Source organism: Rana temporaria, chromosome 3 (genome assembly GCF_905171775.1).
Source record: "Rana temporaria chromosome 3, aRanTem1.1, whole genome shotgun sequence".
Lineage (NCBI taxonomy): Eukaryota > Metazoa > Chordata > Amphibia > Anura > Ranidae > Rana > Rana temporaria.
The window spans coordinates 44,331,671-44,354,398 of NC_053491.1; the positions used below are offsets into that span (position 1 = coordinate 44,331,671).

At 44.2% G+C, this 22,728-nt stretch overlaps 1 protein-coding gene across 3 annotated transcripts in view; it reads right to left on the reverse strand.

Moving 5' to 3' along the window:
* The window catches only part of MAN2A2 (mannosidase alpha class 2A member 2), a 185,109-nt gene that overhangs the window by 51,777 nt on the left and 110,604 nt on the right, over positions 1 to 22,728 (reverse strand). For all 3 annotated transcript variants that reach the window (XM_040342482.1, XM_040342484.1, XM_040342483.1), the window contains exons 9-10: positions 13,087 to 13,264; positions 6,958 to 7,160 (exon numbers count right to left, since the gene is read on the reverse strand). In XM_040342482.1, the coding sequence (XP_040198416.1) occupies positions 6,958 to 7,160; positions 13,087 to 13,264 (381 nt within the window). The remainder of the gene's footprint in view (positions 1 to 6,957; positions 7,161 to 13,086; positions 13,265 to 22,728) is intronic.

Consider the following 22,728-nt stretch of genomic DNA (forward strand, 5'->3'; position numbering starts at 1 on the left):
TGGTGATGTAAAAATTCTCCAGGAGCAGCTCACTGTACAAGACAATCATATTCTAATGAACTCTTAATGAAATGCCTGGGATACAATGGCTGCATTGAAGTATATTCAGTTTCACAGTCTGTTGACTTGTACTTCTCTAGGGGGACCATATTACAATATCTCCTGGAAATAGAGATTAAAGATGTATGTAGGTGATTATCAGAGCTGACAACATGAAAATTACTGAGGAACATGCTGATGAATCCTTTTACCGCTGCTTCAGCTACAAGAATATCAGCCCATATGCCAAGGCGGTTCTTTGCTGTATATGGATCAATGATTGCATAATCAAAATCGCATGCAAAAAAATTTCCATAAGCAACAATGAAAGGAATATAAATAAAATGGAGAAAGAAAACCGCCGCTCCAGACAAGTGCACTTCAGGGGTGAGTATGGTTCAAAAACCAGATGGGTGCAGGCAATGCACAAAGCATAAAAAAGAGGGAGGAGATGGACAGCCGCACTCCAATAAAGTGTAAAAAATGGTGCCTTTTATTTCAGTAAAACGAAAACTACAATAGCAAAAAAAACTCCAAACAGTGGGGTAACAGAGCTGACGCGTTTCACATAGATAACCGATGCTTACTCATATGAGTAAGCATCGTTATCGATGTAAAACACGTCAGCTCTGTTACCCCACTGTTTGGAGTTTTTTTTGCTGTTGTAGTTTTCGTTTTACTGGAATAAAAGGCACCATTTTTTACACTTTATTGGAGTGCGGCTGTCCATCATCTCCTCCCTCTTATTTATAAATAAAATGGACATGACAATAATAAAAAAAAATATTTCAGTGAGAAAATTACAGCTAGAATCTTCTCTTTTTGGTGATTGGCAGCATTGTTGGTGTCAAATCTTGAAAATAATTCTTGGTCTAAAAGTTTTAAAGGTATTGGGGTAATTTATGAAATGAAAAGACACTGTCCGCTTAGCAAAGTGAATGTCTTGCATTTCAAAATGATATTCAGAAGTAGAGACAGTTCACTTGGCAAAAAAATGTTTACTTACCTATTAAAAAGAAGTGTTACTAAACCCAGTAATGTGAAACTTGTTTGCCAGCCCCACCGCAGTGCCCACAGCTTTTTTACATTAAAATACTGCCACTAAATACCTTTTTGGCTGATCTGTATACCCACAATTATGTGATGAACTGTAAGGCCTGCCCGAGTGCCGAGTGTTCAGGTAGGAGGAGTTTTCCACAATAGCCTGTGTCCTCATGCTGTTATGGGAGGCGGATCATCCATTAAGATGCGACATCCCATCCACTGGTTTTTTTTTTTTAGTTACAGGGCATGGAGGAGAAAGGAGCGACTGGGCTGTCATTTAGGATCTGTATACACGCCCACATGTAGGAGTTACATGCCATTGAACTCAAAAGCTCAGTTCAACAAGAAAATACTCTCTCCAGCAATATAGACCAAACCGAGCATGTGCAGCTTTTTGCTGACTGTTTTATCTAGCATTGTCAAGAGAGCCCGCAGGAGGGGGAGGATCTGTGCATAAAGGATCAAAGAGCCTTTTTACACAATACAGAGGATTAACCCCTTAAGTTCCACAGTGAGTATAACAAGAATGCTTTACTGCATATACACACTGATTTTACTGTTGTGAGTTTAGTAACACTTTAAGGCCCCATTTACATCTTTGCACTTTAACGCATGCAATGTGAAGCAATACATTGCATGTGTCATAAGAAGAACTTATTCAATGAGGCGGTTCAAAACTTTGTGGCGTGCTGCGGTTCAAGAAAAATTAGGCAATTCCATTTGTCTGCGCATTTACAACTGAATAGTGTAAATGCACTGCAACACATGTTAAAACGCATTCGAAAATGGAATAAAAGCAGACACGGCTAGATGCATAACTGGCCATAGTCATTTACTAAAGGACCTTAAAGTGGAGGTTCACCCAAAAAATAAATTTTTAACATTAGATTGAGGCTAATTAAGGGGAGCAGAAATGGGTATTTTTTTTAAAATCAATGCCGTACTTATCGTTTTCGAGATAGATGATCTCCCGCTGCTTCCGGGTATGATCTTCGGGACTGGGCGTTCCTATTTGATTGAGAGCCTTCCGACCGTTGCATCTATCGCGTCACAAGTTGCAGAAAGTAGCCGCACCGATGTTCGGCTTCTTTCGGCAACTGGTGACGCGCTGTATGCGACCGTCGGAAGGCTGTCAATCAAATAGGAACGCCCAGTCCCGAAGATCATACCCGGAAGCGGCGGGAGAATATCTCTCTCGAAAACGGTAAGTATGGCATTGATTTTAAAAAAAAATACCCGTTTCTGCTCCCCTTAATTAGCCAGAATCTAATGTTAAAAAAAAATTCGGGTGAACTCCCGCTAACATTTTAACACCTTCTCTCTTCAGTGTCCCTGTTGTATTACCATACTGACAACCTTGTAGATCAGCCACTAGAAGGAGCTCTAAATTGCTTAGTGCAATCTCTTGGCCTAGCACTGTGAAAAGTGGTAAAGCTCAACCAGGGTGAGACACAGAGGCAGTAAGTATGTCTGTCTGTGCATATGAGGAGAAAATATGACTGCCCTGTGAACATAATTGAAGAAAGGTTTTTAAAACAAATATTTAATAGTAATAATAAAAGTAAACTTTCATTTTATAATTTTTTTTTTTTTAAACCTTCTCAAAGTGTTTTCTAAAATATATATATATATTTTTTTTTTTTTTACTTTTTCCAATCAAAACTGAAATTTTGTATGGAAGGTGACTTTTTTGCAATACATTTTCAGAGATTCAGGGCCTAACAGGAGAAGGCCCTGTCCCTCATAGGGTGTAAAAAGATGCGAATTAGAGGACTGAAGGTGACGAACGGGAGTAAGATAACTAACTACTCAGTAAAATGCCAAGCCATGGAGAAACACGTGTTTGATTCTGCCTTGCCCGGAGGTTGTTCTACATTGAAATGCTCCTTTGTCCTTGTGAACATGTGAATGTATGAATAGCGGTATCTAGGTAAACAAAGTGATCACGCATTTCACCATATGAAACTGTACTTTTATTGACGAATGTGCTTGACCATCTTGTAATCTGTGCTTTAAATATTAATAAAGTTGTTTTTTCCAAGTAAAAAAATAAATAAAAAAAACAATATGCCAAACCCTTACAGGTGAGCCTGAGGATTCAATGTGAAACCTGACAGGTTGCCAGTGAAAGAACTCGAGAATATGGGGAAACATAAGCACTAAAACTACTCAGGATTCTGGATGATGAATGTTGGACATTCTGCAGTCTGCTTAGTGTAGATTTTTAGATACCTCAGCAAGCAGAACATTACAGTTAGGGTTGTCCCGATACTACTTTTTTAGGACTGAGTACAAGTACCGATACTTTTTTTCATGTACTCGCCGATACCCGATACTTTTTTTTAAATGCAGCCATGTCTCCCCCCAAATGCAGCTTTGTGTAGGTCTTAACCCCCCCCCCCCCCTGCCGTCTAGTTGTTCGGTGCTCAGGGAACATAACAGCTTTAATTTGAATAGCTGTGTGTCCCCCACCGCGCCTCGTCATATATAGCCCCTCCCCCTTGTCCAGGCACTTTGATAGACAGATAACCCGTCCAATCCTGGGACGGGTGATCTGTCTATCAAAGTGCCCGGACAAGGGGGAGGGGCTATGATGACGCGTGGCGGGGAACACACAGCTATTCAAATTAAAGCCGTTATGTTCCCTGAGCGCCGAACAACTAGAGGGCGGCAGCAGCTCTCCTCCAGTGGTATGTTATACATACCGAGGACTGCTCTGCTCTGCGCCTTCCTCTCTGCCCCCTCAGTCTCCACTTGGTCTGCTCTCCGACCACTCCCCGCCCCCTCTCGGAGAAAAAAAAAGTATCGGGGGAAGTATCGGGAGCATTTGTGCGAGTACAAGTACTCGCGCAAATGCTCAGTATCGGTCCCGATACCGATACTAGTATCGGGACAACCCTAATTACAGTAGTTAAAGGGGTTGTAAAGGTACACTTATTTTTTTTTAAATAGCTTCCTTTACCTTAGTGCAGTCCTCCTTCTCTTACCTCATCCTTCCATTTTGCTTTTAAATGTCCTTATTTCTTCTGAGAAATCCTCACTTCCTGTTCTTCTGTCTGTAACTCCACACAGTAATGCGAGGCTTTCTCCCTGGTGTGGAGTTTCGTGCTCGCCCCCTCCCTTGGACTACAGGAGAATAAGAAAGCTCTCTACGTTGCAGATAGAGAAAGGAGCTGTGTGTTAGTGGGCATCCTGACTCTCCTGTACTCCAAGGGAGGGGGCGAGCACGACACTCCACACCAGGGAGAAAGCCTTGCATTACTGTGTGGAGTTACAGACAGAAGAACAGGAAGTGAGGATTCCTCAGAAGAAATAAGGACATTTAAAAGCAAAATTGAAGGATGAGGTAAGTGAAGGAGGACTGCACTAAGGTAAAGGAAGCCATTTAGGAAAACAAAAATTGTACCTTTACAACCCCTTTAAGAACACAAATGTATTCAACAGCTTTTCAATCACAGTGTATGATAACAGAGCATAGTCGAATGACGTTTCCAAGTGGGAAAAAAAAAAAATCTTCTGGCAACATTCTGTACATGTGGATCAAATGCTAAGCTAGCATCAAAAACTATTCCCAGATTTGTCCTTTTAAACTGAACCTTAAGTACAGTACTGGCTTTACAAAGTAGATAGGGAGTGTCAATAAGCATGACTTCAGTCTTGTCACAATTTATGTGTTACGGATACGATCGCGTAGAAGAGAAAGACAAATTAGAATCCGTTTTATATGGATGTGTATCTGAAGTGATACTTGAGGCTGAGGCCATGTGATCTGACTAAGTGGAAACATGCAAATGCTAAAAAGAAAGATGACCGAGGCACACTGGGGGACAGGTATCCTGTACCCCCTCCCCCTGAAAGGTTCCAAATATGGCACGAAGGGGGGGGGGGGATACAATGAGTGGAAGTTCCACTTTTGGGTGGAACTCTGCTTTAACTGGACCCAATTTCATATTGGAATCCAGAAAGAGAGGCTAAGAGATAGTGATCAGTAAGGTAATACTTGAACCATTTCAGAGCAATATCAGAAACTCCAAAGATCATGGTCTATAACAGGGGTCTCCAAACTTTGCCACTTTACTGTCCTTCAGGGGGACTGTTGCTAGGAGTAGAAAATGCCCTGCTGTTAATGTGAGTAGGCAATACCTCATCATTGGCTTTAATGGCAGGGACAGTGCCCCATTGTTGCCATCAGTAGGAGGGATAGGGGCGCCCCATTGTTGCCATCAGAAGGAGGGACAGCGCCCCATTGTTGCCATCAGGAGGAGGGACAGCGCCCCATTGTTGCCATCAGGAGGAGGGACAGCGCCCCATCGTTGGTAGCAGTGGCAGGAATAGAATCCCAAAGGTCAGATAAAGGCAAGCAAAAGGGTCACATCTGGGCCGCCAGGTTACAGTTTGAAGACCTTTGGTCTATAGTGTAAAACTGAAGAAATTAGTTCAAGGACAAGAATAGCTAGAGTGCCAGAATAAGAAACTATCAAAAAGTTATTAATGATTTTGACCAAGGAAGGCAGTTTCCGTGCTGGGCAGTTGTTGAAAACCAGTTTGAAAGGGTTTAAAAACTTTTTTTTTTTTTAGTCAGGTGGTTATATATTTGAGATACGATCACGTTCTAGAATCTTGGCAAAAAAACAAAAAAAAAAGGTGTAAGTTAGACACGGGGTGAAAGTGAAGTTGAAGTTGTCCAGAGCCATGTTATTTATTTCATTTATATTTGCTACAAGGTTGATATAGCGGTTTTGAGAATCATTTCTTGCAAGACCAGCGCTCAAGAAATGATTTAATATATTGAAAGTATCAGGGCAGAGAGAAGTAAAGCAAGACTTAAACACATGGCTGGAAGTGGAATCAAGCATGCTGGTAGAAGAAGATTTCAAATTAGAAACCAGTTTAATGAGAGATGCAGTCAAGTAAAGAGAAGAAGAAAGAAAAACCAATAAAGTCGGGTAAACCAAGAATAGATATGTTGTGGAAAAGAATGTGAAGTCGGATGTTGTCAATTTTGCAAGTGAAAACACGAGAGAATGTGTTACAGAGCTGTGTGGAGGGAGAGTGAAAATGTATCTACTGAGAGGACAAAAGAACGCTGTCTAGGGTGGCAAGGATTTTTTTTTTAAATTCATAACAAAATGTACATCTAGCCAAGGTATTTAATAGATTAAAACAATATAAACACTGGGTAGACTATATAGGTTTTGTCAGGGATTTTTTTTCTTAGAAAATAGGTGAAAGTTCTCCCCCTACTCCAAGTAACCACTTGTCTCCACCCCCTACCCACCTCCAAGCACCATCCCTTGGTTCCACCCCCTACCCACCTCCAAGCACCATCCCTTGGTTCCACCCCCTATCCACCTTCCAATACTACTTTTTTTTTTTTTTTTTTTTGCCAAAACAGAACCAAGCATCATTTTGTGGATAATTTGTATGGAATTGGTTAAGGATAATATAAAAAGCAATAAAATAAATCCCCTGCAGCCAGCAATAGACCCCAAACGAAAAAAAAAAAAAATACCCCTTAACAGATCTAACTCAGGAACAATAGACCCAGCAACAATAGGTCTCCCAATAGCCAGCATTAATAGACCCAGCAACATAAGACCCCCCCTCCCCAAGAATAGACCCCCCTCAACAGTAGATCTCCCCTAGCAACATAAGACAGCCCCCCCCCAAAGAACAATAGACATCTTCCTCAACAATAGATCCGCTTAGTAGCCAGCATCAATGGACCCTCTACCCCAGCACGCCTTACCATTAGATACATTCCGTGCTGAAGGTGCCAGAACTGCGTTCCCCCGCGTTCTTGCTGAAAAGAAGCCCTGGGTTTTGGGAAAAGCCCACACACATAAATTCCCAACTTTATTCTGTCCCACAAACCTTAGATGTGATTCCAGCACTCTGTCCATGCTCTTGTAAAAAGGCCTTGAGGTGAAGTATCCAGTCCAGTAATGATCTTCTCTGTCAGCATAGGAGAAGAAATCTCCGCTGAGTGTGGGAAAGTCAGGAGGTCTCATTCCGGGTGTGACTCCCGTTTTCTTGTACAGTGTCTCAAAGTAGTCTGATAAAGTTCCAAACTGTGCCTGTAGAAGGAGCCCCAGACAAAAAAAATGAGATCTGATATAGTATGCAAGCATTTTATGCCAAAAAAACTATGGGAAGAACAAAAGCTGGTCATACATTAGGTTTTTGCAGGCTGAACAGATGCAGTCTAACAATCATCAATCATCCAGCATGGATGGACAAATCCCCCTGCTTCCCTACTGTATCCTGACAGCCACCACCAGCAGCTTTCAGAATACCTGAACAGTGCCTTCATCTGACTGGATGTAACAAATTTTACCGCCATCTTTTTATGTCGCGCACACACGTTCGGAAATTCCAACAAGAAAACCGTGGATTTTTGCCCACTGAATTTTGTCTCAAACTTGTGTTGCGTACACACGGTCACCCAAATATCTGAAATTCCGAACGTCTAGAACGCAGTGCCGTGCAACACGTACGACGAGCCGAGAAAAAAATAAGTTCAAGGATTCCGAGCATGCGTCAAATTGATTCCGAGCATGCATTATTTTTTGTGCGTCGGAATTGCATAAAGACGATGGGAATTTCCGTGAAGAACTTTTCCCGTCGGAAAATTTGAGAACCAGCTCTCAAATTCAGACAGAAAATGTCCAATGGAGCCTACACATGATCGGAATTTCCGACCAAAAGCTCACAGAGAACTTTTCTTGTCGGAAATTCCGATCGTGTGTACGCGGCATTAGATTTTTCAACTGGAGGCTGTTGGGCTGGAGGGGCCTACAGGGTGTATGTTTCATCAGAAATCTTAAACACTGATTTATAAGCACAGTGTATGGGCCAGCTTTAGTAATAGTGTATGGGACAGCTTTAGTAATAGTGTATGGGCCAGCTTTAGTAATAGTGTATGGGACAGCTTTAGTAATAGTGTATGGGACAGCTTTAGTAATAGTGTATGGGACAGCTTTAGTAATAGTGTATGGGACAGCTTTAGTAATAGTGTATGGGACAGCTTTAGTAATAGTGTATGGGACAGCTTTAGTAATAGTGTATGGGACAGCTTTAGTAATAGTGTATGGGACAGCTTTAGTAATAGTGTATGGGACAGCTTTAGTAATAGTGTATGGGACAGCTTTAGTAACCCTTTCTCACCAATATACATAAACAATGACAATGATATGGGACTTATTGCTATGAGTAATCTATACTTTTTCCTGCAGTTTTACATCTACATATTACAAAAATAACACTTTTCTTTGGGGTTATGTGATATAACATTCCAGTATTCTCTCCTCTATGTCAATGCAAAACTGCATGATTGTAATGTGTTAATACAGATGAAAAGGTTGAACAAGCAATGCTGTAATGACAGTGAAAAATGTTGCATCATTTATCAGCCTTGTTGGCTCGGTTTCTTTGTTCTGCCTTAATACAGACTACACCAAATTCACCTGGCTGCAATTACTTCCAGACCTAAATAAAGCTTCCCTAAACAAAATATATATCTCAATATTCTATAAATAGAAGAAGCCAGATTATACGGTCAATAGATGTTTAGCTTTTACTGGTATCCTTTTAGCTCCTTTTGCAGATTGGGTAAAATAGCTCAGTTGCTGCTTTACTTAAAGCCAAACATAGGTATAAAGTTGAAATAGATGTACACTATATTGCCAAAAGTATTGGGACACCTGCCTTTACACACACACACATGAACTTTTATGGCATCTATCAGGTTGAGGCCAGTAGTCTGTGCAGGCCAATCAAGTTCCTCCACCCCAAACTCTCTCATCCATGTCTTTATGGACCTTACTGGTCCAAATCATTTGGTGGGGAGAGGGGGTTAGGGTGTGGTGTTATTTTTTAGGGGTTGGGCTTGGCCCCTTAATTCCAGTTAAGGGAACTCTTAGGCCGCGTACACACGGTCTGACAAAAAACTATGAAAATGGACCGAGGTTCAGTTTCATCAGTCCAAACTGACCGTGTGTATAGCCCATCGGTCTGTTGTCCTTCGGTGCAAAATTTTAAAACATGCTTCAAAATCAAACCGATGGCCCGCTGCCCGATCGGTCCAAACCGATGGTTAGAACAGAAAGCATCGGTTCAAAACCCGCGCATGCTCAGAATCAAGTCGACACATGCTTGGAAGCATTTAACTTTTATTCAGCACGTCGTGTGTTTGACGTCACCGCGTTCTGACCCGATCGGTTTTTGGAACAATTGTGTGTACGCACTTCAGACCACTTTAGCGGTGAACCGATGGTTCCATACCAAGACATTTTGGACAATTTTATGCTCCCAACTTTGTGGGAACAGTTTGGGGATGGCCCTTTCCTGTTCCAACATGACTGGGCACCAGTGCACAAAGCGAGGTCCAAAAAGACATGGATAAGCGAGTCTTGGGGTAGAAGGAACTTGACTGGCCTGCACAGCATCCTGACCTCAACCTGATAGAACACCTTTAGGATGAATTTGAGCGGAGATTGCAAGCCAGGCCTTCTTGTCCAACATCAGTGCCTGGCCTCACAAATGCACTTCTGGAAGAATGGTCAAACATTTCCATAGACACACTCCTAAACCTTGTGGATAGCCTTCCCAGAAGAGCTGAAGCTGTTGTAGCTGCAAAGGGTGGGCCAACTCAATATTGAACCCTAGGGACTAAGACTGGGATGCCATTAAAGTTCATGTGCGGGTAAAGGCAGGTCGTCAAAATACTTTTGGCAATATAGTGTAATAACACGCACGGTATTACCCTACCCACCAAATCATTTATCTTTGGCCAGTCCAGCGATTCGCAGTCTACTGCCGCATTACACAGTCAAACAGGTGACGAAACCCAATTTCGTGGGTGCAATGCATGGATCCTGCAGATGCTCAGTAAGCAGTCTGCCCGTACCACTGATATGAATGGCAAGAGGAGTCAATTGACTAAGAGTACTGACTAGCATCCTGGCAGTTAATTGAGAACTACAAGCCCTCCGCTGCAATGGCTTAAGGTACATGTAGTCTACTTTAAAGGAACAATGAATGATGTGGCCCTGTGAGCAGAGCCCTGCGCAGTCCTGCAGTTTTCAAATTGTGACGGAGAAGAACATCCGCCCGCTGTCAGAGCGGGGAGTGCTGCCAGGGGAAGGTGGATCACTAGGAGCATTTTACATGTTACACCAATTATTGGGGAAACACACTCCTAAAAAGGTGAACTTCGCCTTTAAAAACCCATTCACACTGACCTACAATGGAAGGTGCCTATTTGGTGCGTGTTTGAAAAACTGCAACAAAGAAGCAGCATGCACGACTTTTCAAAACTGCAGTGTGAACAGTTACATAGGATTTGATGGTGGATAATTTTCATGCACTTTTATCACCCTGGAAAAGAACGGAAAAAGCACACCAGTGTGAACAGGGCCTACGATTGCTCCATTCACACAAACAAGGTGGAGAGAGGAAAGTGCATTCTGACTGCAGTGCTTGCCGCTGTCAGAATACACTGATCAATGTCTGCAGCTGATTGGATGCAGCTACTGATCATTGGAAAAATGCCCTACATGTCCCTTCAACAGAAGTTGATTAAATAATCAGAGGGGAGAGCCACACACTGAACTTCGATTAATGTATGGCTAACTTAAAAGCGTTTGTTACCCCAACACTTCATATTCCCGATATGTGCCTGCTGTACCATGTACTTGTATGAGAAAATATCCTGTTCTCTTTGTATTGCTTTCTATGTGTGAAATCCCCGGTGTTCCTGCTAGTCCTGCTTCCCTATTAAAAACTGACCACACTAAGCAGGAAAGCACACAGAGGTCAGTTCTCTAGCTATGCTGGGAACTTTGTGTACTCTCCTTCAATGATCAGCTTTGTCCTGACACTCTCCCACTGCCCAGCCATTTTACTGGGAAGCTCAGTTTCTTGCTGCTTCTCCTCCCCACAGCTCTTATGCAGCTGAGAACAGAGGGCCAGATTCACGTAGAATCGCGGCGGCGTAACGTATCGTAGATACGTTACACCGCTGCAAGTTTTCGCCGCAAGTGCCCGATTCACAAAGCACTTGCATGAAAACTTACGCCGGCGGCCTCCGGCGTAAGCCCGCGTAATTCAAAGGGGCGTGTGCCATTTAAATTAGGCGCGCTCCCGCACTGGACCTACTGCGCATGCTCAGTTTTGAAATTCCCGCCGTGCTTTGCGCGAAGTGACATTTTTTCGAACGGCGACGTGCGTAGCGTACTTTCGTATTCCCGGACGTCTTACGCAAGAACAAAAAATTTTTAAATTTCGACGCGGGAACGACGGCCATACTTTATACAGCACATACGTGTGCTGTGTAAAGTTAGGGCAGCTAAAACGACGACTAACTTGCGACGGGAAACTAGACTAGCAGCGACGTAGCAAACGCGAAAAACCGTCGTGGATCGCCATAACTACTAATTTGCATACCCGACACTGGTTTACGACGCAAACTCCCCCCAGCGGCGGCCGAGGTATTGCATCCTAAGATCCGACAGTGTAAAACAATTACACCTGTCGGATCTTAGGGCTAACTATGCGTAACTGATTCTATGAATCAGTCGCATAGTTAGGAAGACCCTAAAACAGAGATACGCCGGCGTATCAGGAGATACGCCGTCGTATCTCTTTTGTGAATCTGGGCCAGAGAGAACGTGATCACTTATAAAAATAAAAAAATAAAAAGGAAGTATGTATAATTTTTATTATAGCTACAAAATGTTTTGCCTTTCATTTCTATTTTAAATGGAATGGGTTGTTTTACAAGGTGATCGTTTATAATCAATTTAGCCAATATAAAGCTTGCAGAGATTGTACAAGGAGATAATGCGGCAATATTTTACTCCACCAATACTGCCAAAACACAATTGTATCCATGTTTATTTATTTATTTTTTAATGCTTTGCAGCACTAGAGACATTACCCATCGGAAATAAGGTGGGTCCCATGCCTGGCTGATTAACCTCAGTCAACGTGAGTGTTAAAGAGCTTCGCAACTCAGCTGTTCGCCTCATCCATTCACAGAACTCATAGTACTCTTTCCTAGAATCCAAAGCGTGTTGTGAAAGAATATTACAGGTTCGGTTAACGGTGGAGGCGGAAGAAAGGGGCGGTGAGTGGTGCATCTTTTTCACACTCACAGCGGCTGATATCACCCTACTGTGATGTTGGAAGGACCCGGCAGTGGGGAGATGGTTTCGACACTATGCAGCAGCCATCCAGACATGGAAAACACTTTATTAGGAGGTAGGTTACTGGTAACCTGGTACTGCATAGCAAAAAAAAAAAAACCCAACTATATTTTAGCTTTAACATTTGCTTTCACTTTTTTTTCTATAGGTCATTACTGTTAATTCAGTCAGTGGTAAACTTTAAAATTTATGCCAGAACCCCCCCCCCCCCCCCCAAAAAAAAATAAATAAATAAATAAACCTGTGATTTATCTGAAAAATATGAATATATAAAAAAAAAAAAAGAGACCAGTGATATGTCTATAATGTTAAAGATCATATAACTCCTATGAAAAAAGCAGAATCAAAAACTTTGATTCTGCTTTTTCATAGGAGCTTTATGGTCTTTAACATTAGAGACATATCACTGGTCTCTTTTTTTATAGATCAGAAGCAGTACTGCCAGCAACCATTGGGTGGCGCATGGATACACACAGTTGTACAGAACTGTGAGAAGGATTAATACATCACAAGCAGTACCGCCGGCAACCACTGGGTGGCGCATGGATACAAACTACTGTTGTACAGAACTGTGAGACTTGAAGCTCAGGAATCTATCCAGCGGCGCAGGCTGCTGACGTTGGTTTTGATATCGGCGGCTTTTGCGTTCCACGCTGGTTACGTGGAAGCAGCGGTGAAAACGGAAGAATCGTGGGCGGGGAGAATCGAAATCGCGATTTTCTCCGCGATTAATCGTGCAGCTCTAATTTACATCAGCTGAAATCAGCGACCAAATATGTAGAAATAACCTTCTTACTTTAACATGGAGTTCCGGATGCGAGTTCATGTAATCGAAAAGCTTTTGGTAGTTTAGGAACTGAGCATCCCACTCTTGTATTTTATCGTAACGGAAGTCATCTCCTAAGGGGACAAGGACCACCTTGCTGCGATACAGCTTGGACTTTTTCCTGTACTGATCCAATAAGAGGTTTGCTCTGAGATAAAAAAAAAAAAAAAAAAAGGGATAGTAAGAATTATTAACAGGCAATGACAACCCTTCAATCATTGTAATGCTTCCAAGAACTACAAGAAAAAACAAAGCAACCCACATAAATTTGTTTATTAACCACTTAAGACCCGGACCAAAAGGCAGGTAAAGGACCTGGCCAGTTTTTGCGATTCAGCACTGCGTCGCTTTAACTGACAATTGCGCGGTCGTGCGACGTGGCTCCCAAAAAAAATTGGCGTCCTTTTTTCCCCACAAATAGAGCTTTCTTTTGGTGGTATTTGATCACCTCTGCGGTTTTTATTTTTTGCACTATAAACAAAAATAAAGCGACAATTTTGAAAAAAATTCAATATTTTTAACTTTTTGCTATAATAAATATGCCCCAAAAATATATAAAAACTTTTTCCCCCACAGTTTAGGCCGTATTCTTCTACATATTTTTGGTAAAAAAAAAAAAAAAAAAATCGCAATAAGCTTTTATCAATTGGTTTGCGCAAAATTTAGAGCGTTTACAAAATAGGGGATAGTTTTATTGCATTCTTATAATTTTTATTTTATTTTTTACTACTAATGGCGGCGATCAGCGGACACATCGGACAATTTTGACACATTTTTGGGACCATTGTCATTTTCACAGCAAAAAATGCTATAAAAATGCACAGTTTACTGTGAAAATTACAATTGCAGTTCGGGAGTTAACCACTAGGGGGCGCTGAAGGGGTTAAGTGTGACCTCATATGTGTTTCTAACTGTAGGGGGGCGGGCCTGGACATGTGACGTCATTGATCGTCTTTCCCTATATCAGGGAACAGACGATCAATGACAGCGCCACAGTGAAGAACGGGGAAGCTGTGTTTACACTCATCTCTCCCCGTTCTTCAAGCTCTGGGGACCGATTGCGGGATTCCGGCGGCCATCGGGTCCGCGGAGCTTCGGACCAGGTCGCGGCTGGGCACTTAAGACATACAGGTACGTGCTAGTGCCCAGCCGTGCCATTCTGCCGCCGTATATGTGCAGGTGGCGGTCCTTAAGTGGTTAAATCCTCTTTAAAGCTAGTTTGACAGGTAAACTATCAGATTCCTCCAACCACTTAAAGTAGGTGAATGGAGGAATCCCCAGCTGGGACACAATTCTGACAGCGGAACTCTCAGCTGACAGAATTCACTGATTCATGGCTGCAGTTTCTGATGGACACAAGTTTTCCAGCAAGTCATCCTAATGCGCAATCCTCTCTTGAACCACACTGATGGAAATTCATCCTGTCCCCGCTGAACCAGCAAATTTTCAGTCTATGGCCAGCTTTAGGCCACATGCACACTACAGCACCTAAACTTGCGTTTTGGAGCTTTTGGCATTTTTTTTTGCAAAAGCGCCTAAACTGAACTCCATAAAAGCCTATTGGGTTGATTTACTAAAACTGGAGAGTGCAAGATCTGGTGCAGTTCTGCACATAAACCAATCAGCTTCCAGGTTTTATTGTCAAAGTCAAATTGAACAAGCTGGAGTTAGAAGCAGATTGGCTACTATGCACAGCGGCGCCAGATTTTGCACTCTCCAGTTTTAGTAAATCAACCCCCATGTGTCCATGTACATACAGGCTTTTAGCAGAGTTCAGGAGGTGCTGCAGTTAAGGGAGGTTCAACCTTCCTCTCCTGAATGAGTAAGATTAGCGATATCTGAGGTACATCACTGCCAAGTGTACATGAAGTTGTTAGATAAATCTTGGCAGGTTCAGCAGGGACCAGCCAAGATTCGAGCCATGTATGGGCAGGCAGAATGTACCCAAGTTGATTGATCAAGTTGGGTACAACCAGCCTGTGGGATTCTACTTGCAATTATTGCTAGCGGCTGTTTTAGCCTCTAGCCGTAATCACTTTGTTCTTCAGGGAGGGACACCCCCCCCCCCCCCCAGAGAATGCAATGGCTCCACGGGAGGGATCGCCCCATTAACACTGACTGTGTTGATGGGGGAATCAAGTTTTTTTTTTTCCTGCAACACTGGGCTGCAGGAAAGAAAATAGCTCCGTCTTTGGCCAGTGTAAATATTACTGCCCAAACTGCTAGATATTCTAGTTAAAAGAGAAGTATGTTTTTTTTGCCTATTCATATTTCCCTAGGTGGATGCAGCATCATACCAATGCTGCATCTGCCCCCCTCCGCCTCTTCACTGAGAACTTGGCCACGAACATCGCGATGGTTCGGTTCTCTCACCTCACCTCCTCCACGCTCACTGTACTGCCGAGCGGTGGAGGGGCGAGTAGCGGCCATGTCAGCGGCTCCCTGAGAGGCCGAGACTGCCATCAGTCCAGGCACCCAACGAATCCAGACTTCCCAAGTCGGAATGACGCGCTGCCTGGACCGATTCCAGTGATGTCAGTGGAGAGAGGACTACAGACCGCTCTCGGCTGAAAACGGGTCACAGGAGTGCAAAACGAATTGCACTCCTGTGACCCAAAGGAGAAGGCCAGAGTAAAAAGCTCAGACGAATTCTCCTTTTAAGAGACTGAACTGACAGCAATTTGTTTTTTCTCAGTAGAACGTCAATTTAAAATTCACTTTTAGAAAGACCTCCAACACTTTGTCAGAGCAAAATAGAAAAAAAAAAATCATCACAGGAGATGCTGATCACAATACAGTATTTAGTGATCCATTTCCATAAATCGTTCCCAACCGATCAGAAAATCTCTTACCATAAAAATGGCAAAAACACAATCTCTGAGTAATTGTACATGGCTATTGAATAATATTAATAAAGCCAAATCCATTCCCCTTCGGATAGGAAAGGGTTAATGCTGTCTGCCAATTTCCTGTCACAGTGATGTCATAGGTAATCACTGCGACGGACGATCAATAGCGGTAATTAGAGACAGGAGATCAATTAGGACACATACAGCAACACAAACATGTTTGCAATAGAGCAGACATGGATTAGAATCATTACTGTTCTTTTTTTTGCCAATTGTGATGTCATTTGGGAAATACCCGCTCTCCTCCTCCCCCCCATCACAATCCCACAAGAGAACCAGTTGGCAACTGCATAGGTTCTAATCCTCTAAATATAATTTTTTTTAACAGCACAAATATTTTGCTTACAGTTAAGCTGGCCATAGATTATACAAATTTTCTTGCTCAATTTCCTTTAGATTTACCTTAAATGACTTCAAATAAAATAAAAAATGTGGCTCATGGCCAAAGTCAAAAAAGCTATAAATAATAAGAAAAGAGCTTTAAAAAAATAAATAAAAAAATAATAATGAAGGAACACCATCATTGTTTAAATGTTACAAAGAACAGAATATGTAAAAAAAAAAAAAATATGATATCAAGCACGCAAAAAATCAAAACAAATGTCAGATTGTAAAAGATAAATGGGACAAACCCCCAAACATTCTTTAAATATATGAATAGTAAAATAGTCAGGTCTGAGCATGTAGGCCCTTTACAAAAAAATCTGGAGTGGATGACTGGGGACAAAGAGAAGGCAAATTTATTAAATATCTTTAGCATTGTGTATACAAAGGAGCATGGGGGAGCTCTAGACCATAAAGGGGTGGTATTGACAGCCCCAAATAATCCACAATGGCTCAAAAGTGGTTCAGAAATATTTAGACAGAATGAAGGTGGATAAAGCACCTGGACAAGATGGCATCCACCCACTGATCCTAAAATAATTGAGCTCTAACATTTTAAAGCCATGGGCCCGGATTCAGAAAGGACTTACGACGTATCTCCAGATACGTCGTCGTAAGTCAAAATGTGCGCCGTCTTATCTATACGCTTATTCAGGAAAGCAGATACGCCTGAATTTTGGCAAGATACGACCGACGTAAGTCTCCAACGCCGTCGTATCTTGGGTGCATATTTACGCTGTCCGCTAGGGGCGCTTCCGTTGATTTACGTGTTGAATAACCAACGTTAGACCTACCGGTAACGGTATTTCTATGAACCTTCCAGGACGGCACCCGAGAGATGATGGCTCCTCCTGCAGGAAACACAATCACATGACAGTTTAAAAGGCCCCGCCCTTCCCCTTGCTCCTCAGTATGCAATAGAGTAATCCTGAACTGGTTCACAAGGGACGTAGTCCTTATAGGTACTTACCTTTTTTCCCCTCCACATAGGGTGGGAAGTAGGCCTGCCGTCCTGGAAGGTTCATAGAAATACCGTTACCGGTAGGTCTAACGTTGGTTTTCTCTTACCACCTTCCAGGACGGCACCCGAGAGGATAATAGAGTAATAAACACAGGCCTACCTTCAGGGTGGGACCACAGCTTGTAGCACCTTTCGACCAAAGGCTAAGTCTTGCTGTGACAACATTTCCACACGGTAGTGCTTCAGGAATGTATGATGGCTGGACCAGGTGGCCGCACTGCGGATTTGTTCCCAGGAGGCCCCTGCTTTCTCAGCCCAGGAAGTTGCTATGGCTCTGGTAGAGTGAGCCTTGATTTTTTTGGGAGCTGTTGCTCCAGTACATACATAGGCTTTGGATATTGCTTCTCTAATCCATCTTGAGACTGAGGCTTTTGATGCCTGCAGTCCCTTCCTGGGCCCAGCGTGTAGAACTAGCAGGTGGTTAGATCTTCTAAAACTTTTAGTTCTCTCTAGATAAATGAGAAGACACCTTCTCACGTCTAACAAATGAAATTTCTTTTCTTTTTCGTTCTTTGGTTCAGAACAAAAGGACGGCAATAGTATGTCTTGCGTCCTATGAAATAGGGATGCCACCTTCGGCAGGTACAGGGGGTCTGCTCTGAGGGTGATCCTATCTGGCTGTACCCTCAGGAAGGGTTCTTTCATGGATAGCGCCTGCAAATCCCCTACCCTCCTGGCCGAAGTAATGGCTAACAAAAAAGTCAACTTTAAGGTTAGAAACTTAAGGGGAACCTCTTCCAGAGGTTCGAATGGGTGTATAGATAACGCCTCTAACACCCTAGTTAAGTCCCAAGGCGGACAATTATATTTTTGGACTGGAGAAATTCTTTCTCTAGCTAACAAGAAACGTTTTATAAGGTCCTCTTTCGCCAATCTTTTATCCAGATAGACTGAAAGAGCCGTTATTTGGACCCGAAGGGTACTAACTTTTAATCCTAAATCTACCCCATCCTGGAGGAAGTCCAGGATAACCGGGATAGAAGTTGAAGCTACCTGTCTTTCCTTACGCCAGGAACAGAAGGTCTTCCATACCTTTTGGTAAATTTTTTGAGTTACTGGTTTTCTGCTCATGAGAAGGGTATCTATGACCCTCTCTGAGCAGCCTTTGCGTTCTAGAATCTGGCGCTCACTAACCAGGCTGCTAGCTGGAAGAATTCCGGCTTTGGATGGAGTACTGGGCCCTGCCTGAGGAGATCTGCCCTGTACGGGAGCTTCAGAGGCTCCACCATTGCCATGGCTCTTAGGTTTGCGAACCAAGTTCTTTTTGGCCACCATGGTGCTATCAGAAGAATCTGGCCTGGAGACCTGCTGAGTTTCTGAAGAACTCGCGGAATGAGCGCTACCGGCGGGAAGGCATAGGCCAGCCCGAAGCGCCAGGTCTGGGATAGCGCATCCAGACCTTCCGACTGTAGTTCCCAGGAAATCGAGAAATACCTTTCTACCTTCCTGTTTAGTCTGTTGGCAAACAAGTCTATTTCCGGTTCCCCGAAATACTGGACTAGGTGTTGAAACACCTCTGGGTTCAGTTCCCATTCCTCCTCCCTCAACTTGTGACGGCTGAGGAAGTCTGCTTCTATATTGCTCGTCCCCTTTATGTATATGGCTGAGATAGAGAGTACTCTTTCTTCTGCCCAGGTTAGTATTTCCCTGGAAAGTTCTAGTAGGGGACTGGACCTGGTCCCTCCCTGGTGACCTAGGTACGCTACTACTGTAGAGTTGTCTGAGCTTACTTGGACTTCTCTGCCTCTGATGTCTTCCTGGAAGGCTATTAAGGCTTCCCCCACTGCTCTGAGTTCTTTGTAATTGGATGACCTGCGAGCTAGTGAGCTGTCCCATTGTCCCTGCGCTTTTTTCCCTTCCAGGTGGGCGCCCCACCCCCAGGAACTGGCATCCGTGGTAACCTTCGCTGGGTTCCACTGAGCCCACGGTCGCCCTCCCCTCAGGTTTTGGGGAGATGTCCACCACTCCAGGGAGGACAGAACCTGGGGGGTGAGTAGTATATCCTGATCTAAGGACTCTTTCCTTTTGTCCCATGAGGACAGGAAGAAGAAGTGTAATGCCCTTGCATGAAGCTGAGCCCAAACCACCGCTGGGATGCTTGCTGACATCAGGCCTAGAACTCTCAGAACATTTCGTCTGGAGAGTTTGGGGTTCTTGATAAGGTTCCCGACTGCTGAGGCTAGTTTTAAAACTTTTTCTTCTGGTAAGAAGAGTCTCTGCTGCCTGGTGTCCACTACGTATCCCAGGAAGGTCTTGACCTGTTCTGGGTTGAGGGAGGATTTTTCTATGTTGATTATCCACCCTAGGCTCTCTAGGAGTGCCATTGCTTTGTTGGCATCCAGCGTGACTTGGGCGGCTGATTTTCCTGAAATCAGTAAGTCGTCTAAATAAGGTATAAGGGATATGCCCTGAAGGTGCAGGTATGCCACCGCTTCTGCTAGGACTTTTGTAAAAATCCTTGGGCTGGAGGTTAGCCCGAATGGTAGTGCTCTGAACTGCCAGTGGAAGGTTTCTCCTTCCACCACGACCGCAAACCTCAGATATACCTGGTGATCCACGTGGATTGGCACGTGGAGATAGGCATCTTTGAGATCTAGGGTCACCAAGAAGGCCTCCTTCATGAGGTTCTTTCTTACCGAATAAATACTTTCCATAGCAAACTTTTTGTATTCTAGAAACTTGTTCAGGTTTCTCAAGTTTACTATTAGACGGTATTTCCCGGAGGGTTTCCGTACTACGAAAATATGGGAATAAAATCCCTGGTACTGCTGAGCTTTTGGTACTGGTACTACCACTAGTTGTTTGGCTAAGTCCTGTATGCCCTCCAAGAGGGCAGACCTTTTCAGGGTATCCCTGGGAAGGTGAGTAATGGTGATCATGGTGGGGGGTGTAGCCAGAAATTCTAGGCGATAGCCTTTTTGAATTATTTGGCAGATGTAATGACTGTTCGAAATTTTTTCCCATAGGGGAAGGAATTGAGATAGTCGACCCCCCACTCTGACTACGTCGTCACTTGGACGGTTTGTCGCTGGGTTTTGGAGGAGGGAAAAGGAGGTTGTTCTTCCTGTTCCCTTTGCCAAAGTTCCAACGCCTGAAGGGTTCCTTTTTTCTACCCTGCCCCTGGGGGCCTCGAAAAGTTTTCTTGAAACCTTCTTTTTTGGGTTTAACTGGGAATTTTTTACCTTTTTCTGATGACCTAGCCAGGACATCATCCAGGTCTTTCCCAAACAACAGGGAACCTTGAAAGGGGATGCCACAGAGTTTTCCCTTGGATGTAGCATCTCCTTCCCAGGCCTTGATCCAAACTGCCCTCCTAGTAGAGTTAATGAGGGCTGCTGTCTTGGCTGCTGCCCTTGCAGATTCCGTAGCTGCATCTGCTAGGTAAGCAATCGCCTTCCTTACTACTGTAAGTGACTCAACTACCTCCTCCGCCTCCGAATTCTGGGCGAGGTGGTCAGTGAGTGTCTCTACCCAAACATCTGTATTCCTAGCTACACATGCTGCTGCTAAGGCTGGGCTTAGTGCTGCCGCATTGGCCTCCCAGGCTTTCCTAAGGAGAGACTCTGCTCGACGGTCCATCACATCCTTGATGTTACCTGTATCCTCAAAGGAGAGATCAGACAATTTAGTGACTTGTGACAAAGCCGCATCAAGTCTAGGAAGCTTAAAAAAGACTTCCTCATCTTCCTGGGAGAAGGGGAACCTTCTTTTCCAGGTTTTTTGTTTGATTATTCTCCTTTCAGGGTCTCTCCACTCCTGAAGGACTAACTCCTTGAGGGATTTGTGCAGGGGGAATACTTTAGATTGAGCGTCACTCAGGCCCCTATAAACTTTATCCTGTGCTGAGGTAGGTTTAGGGGTCTCAGGAATTTCCTCTGTGGCGTAGATAGCCTGGAGGAGACTCTCTAGATCTTCTACAGCAAAGAGGTGTTTTCTTGGACGTGTGTCCTCCTGAGACTGACTAATGGAGTCTCCATCTACCTCCCCTGAGCTGTGCCTAGACCTAGGTAGACTGGCTACCTCACTCTCTTCACCATCTGCTTCCCCCAAAGGGGGATTTTGTGAGGGTGTAAAGAAAACACTTGGGCCCTTAGAAAAGGGGGTATCCTGAGAGGAAGTGCCTTCCTTAGGGGTAAGTTCCTCTGTTTCAGTCTGTGCCGACTGCCCGGCTGCCTCCCGAAAGGCTTTGACTGTTGCTAACATTTCTGTTTGCATGGATGAGAGAAAACTCTTCATCATGGCAGCAGCCTCCTTTCCCGCCAGTATATTAATACATTTGTAGCAGAAAGGTTTTGTGTAGGACTTGGGGAGCTTCTCTCTACAATTCCCACATTTTTTAGAGGAACTATGCCCTGTAGCGGAAGGAGACTGAGCTGAGGCCTCCTGGGGTCCGCTGGGGGTTTCTGAAAAGACATGAAATGTACATTTAAATTGTCTTTCCCCAAGACTGCTGGCTGTACTGGGGAGGGGAGGAAGTAGACGAGAAGGGACCAGATCCTGCTCCGGTCGTTCCCTAAAAGTTTGGGAACTCTCACCACTTCCCCCCTCCCTTTCCAGGGGGATTGGTACTTACCGCCCCCCGACCTGGATCTGCCAGCGGTCGTGTCGGTCTTTCCGTCCTCTTCCATGAGGAGGGTGACTCGGTCCTGGCTGTCGGTACTCCTGTACTGGTCACCGCAAGCCGACCCGTCCACCACCCACGCTGTCTCCTCGCTCCACTGGGAACTTCCGGGTTACGCCGTCCAGAACCGCCCACTTCCTGTGATGCAGTTCCTGTCTCAGAATGAGGCCTGGAGCGCGGCGTTTTTACGTCTGGAGACCCGGGAAAACGGCGATTCGAATGGTGGTGGATTCGATAGCACGCAGTGATGGCTCACCTCCCCGCAGCTCAGAGCACTGGTGCTTCCATAGGGCGACCTGTGAGTTTGGACCGAAGTCTACAGGTAAGTTCAGCCCTCCCCGGCCTCCCTTAAACCTGTCTCACAGGGGTACCTTCGACCCTCCCCGGTCTCTAGGTTTCCATAAACAAAACAAACGTGTCGCTGTGTTGGAGAAACACAATCAATACTGAGGAGCAAGGGGAAGGGCGGGGCCTTTTAAACTGTCATGTGATTGTGTTTCCTGCAGGAGGAGCCATCATCTCTCGGGTGCCGTCCTGGAAGGTGGTAAGAGAAATGTAAATAAGCTAGATACGCCGATTCAGGAACGTACTTGCGCCCGTCACAGTAAGCTACGCCGTTTACGTAAGGCGTACATCCGGCGTAAGTTTACCCCTCATAAAGCAGGGGTAAGTCATGT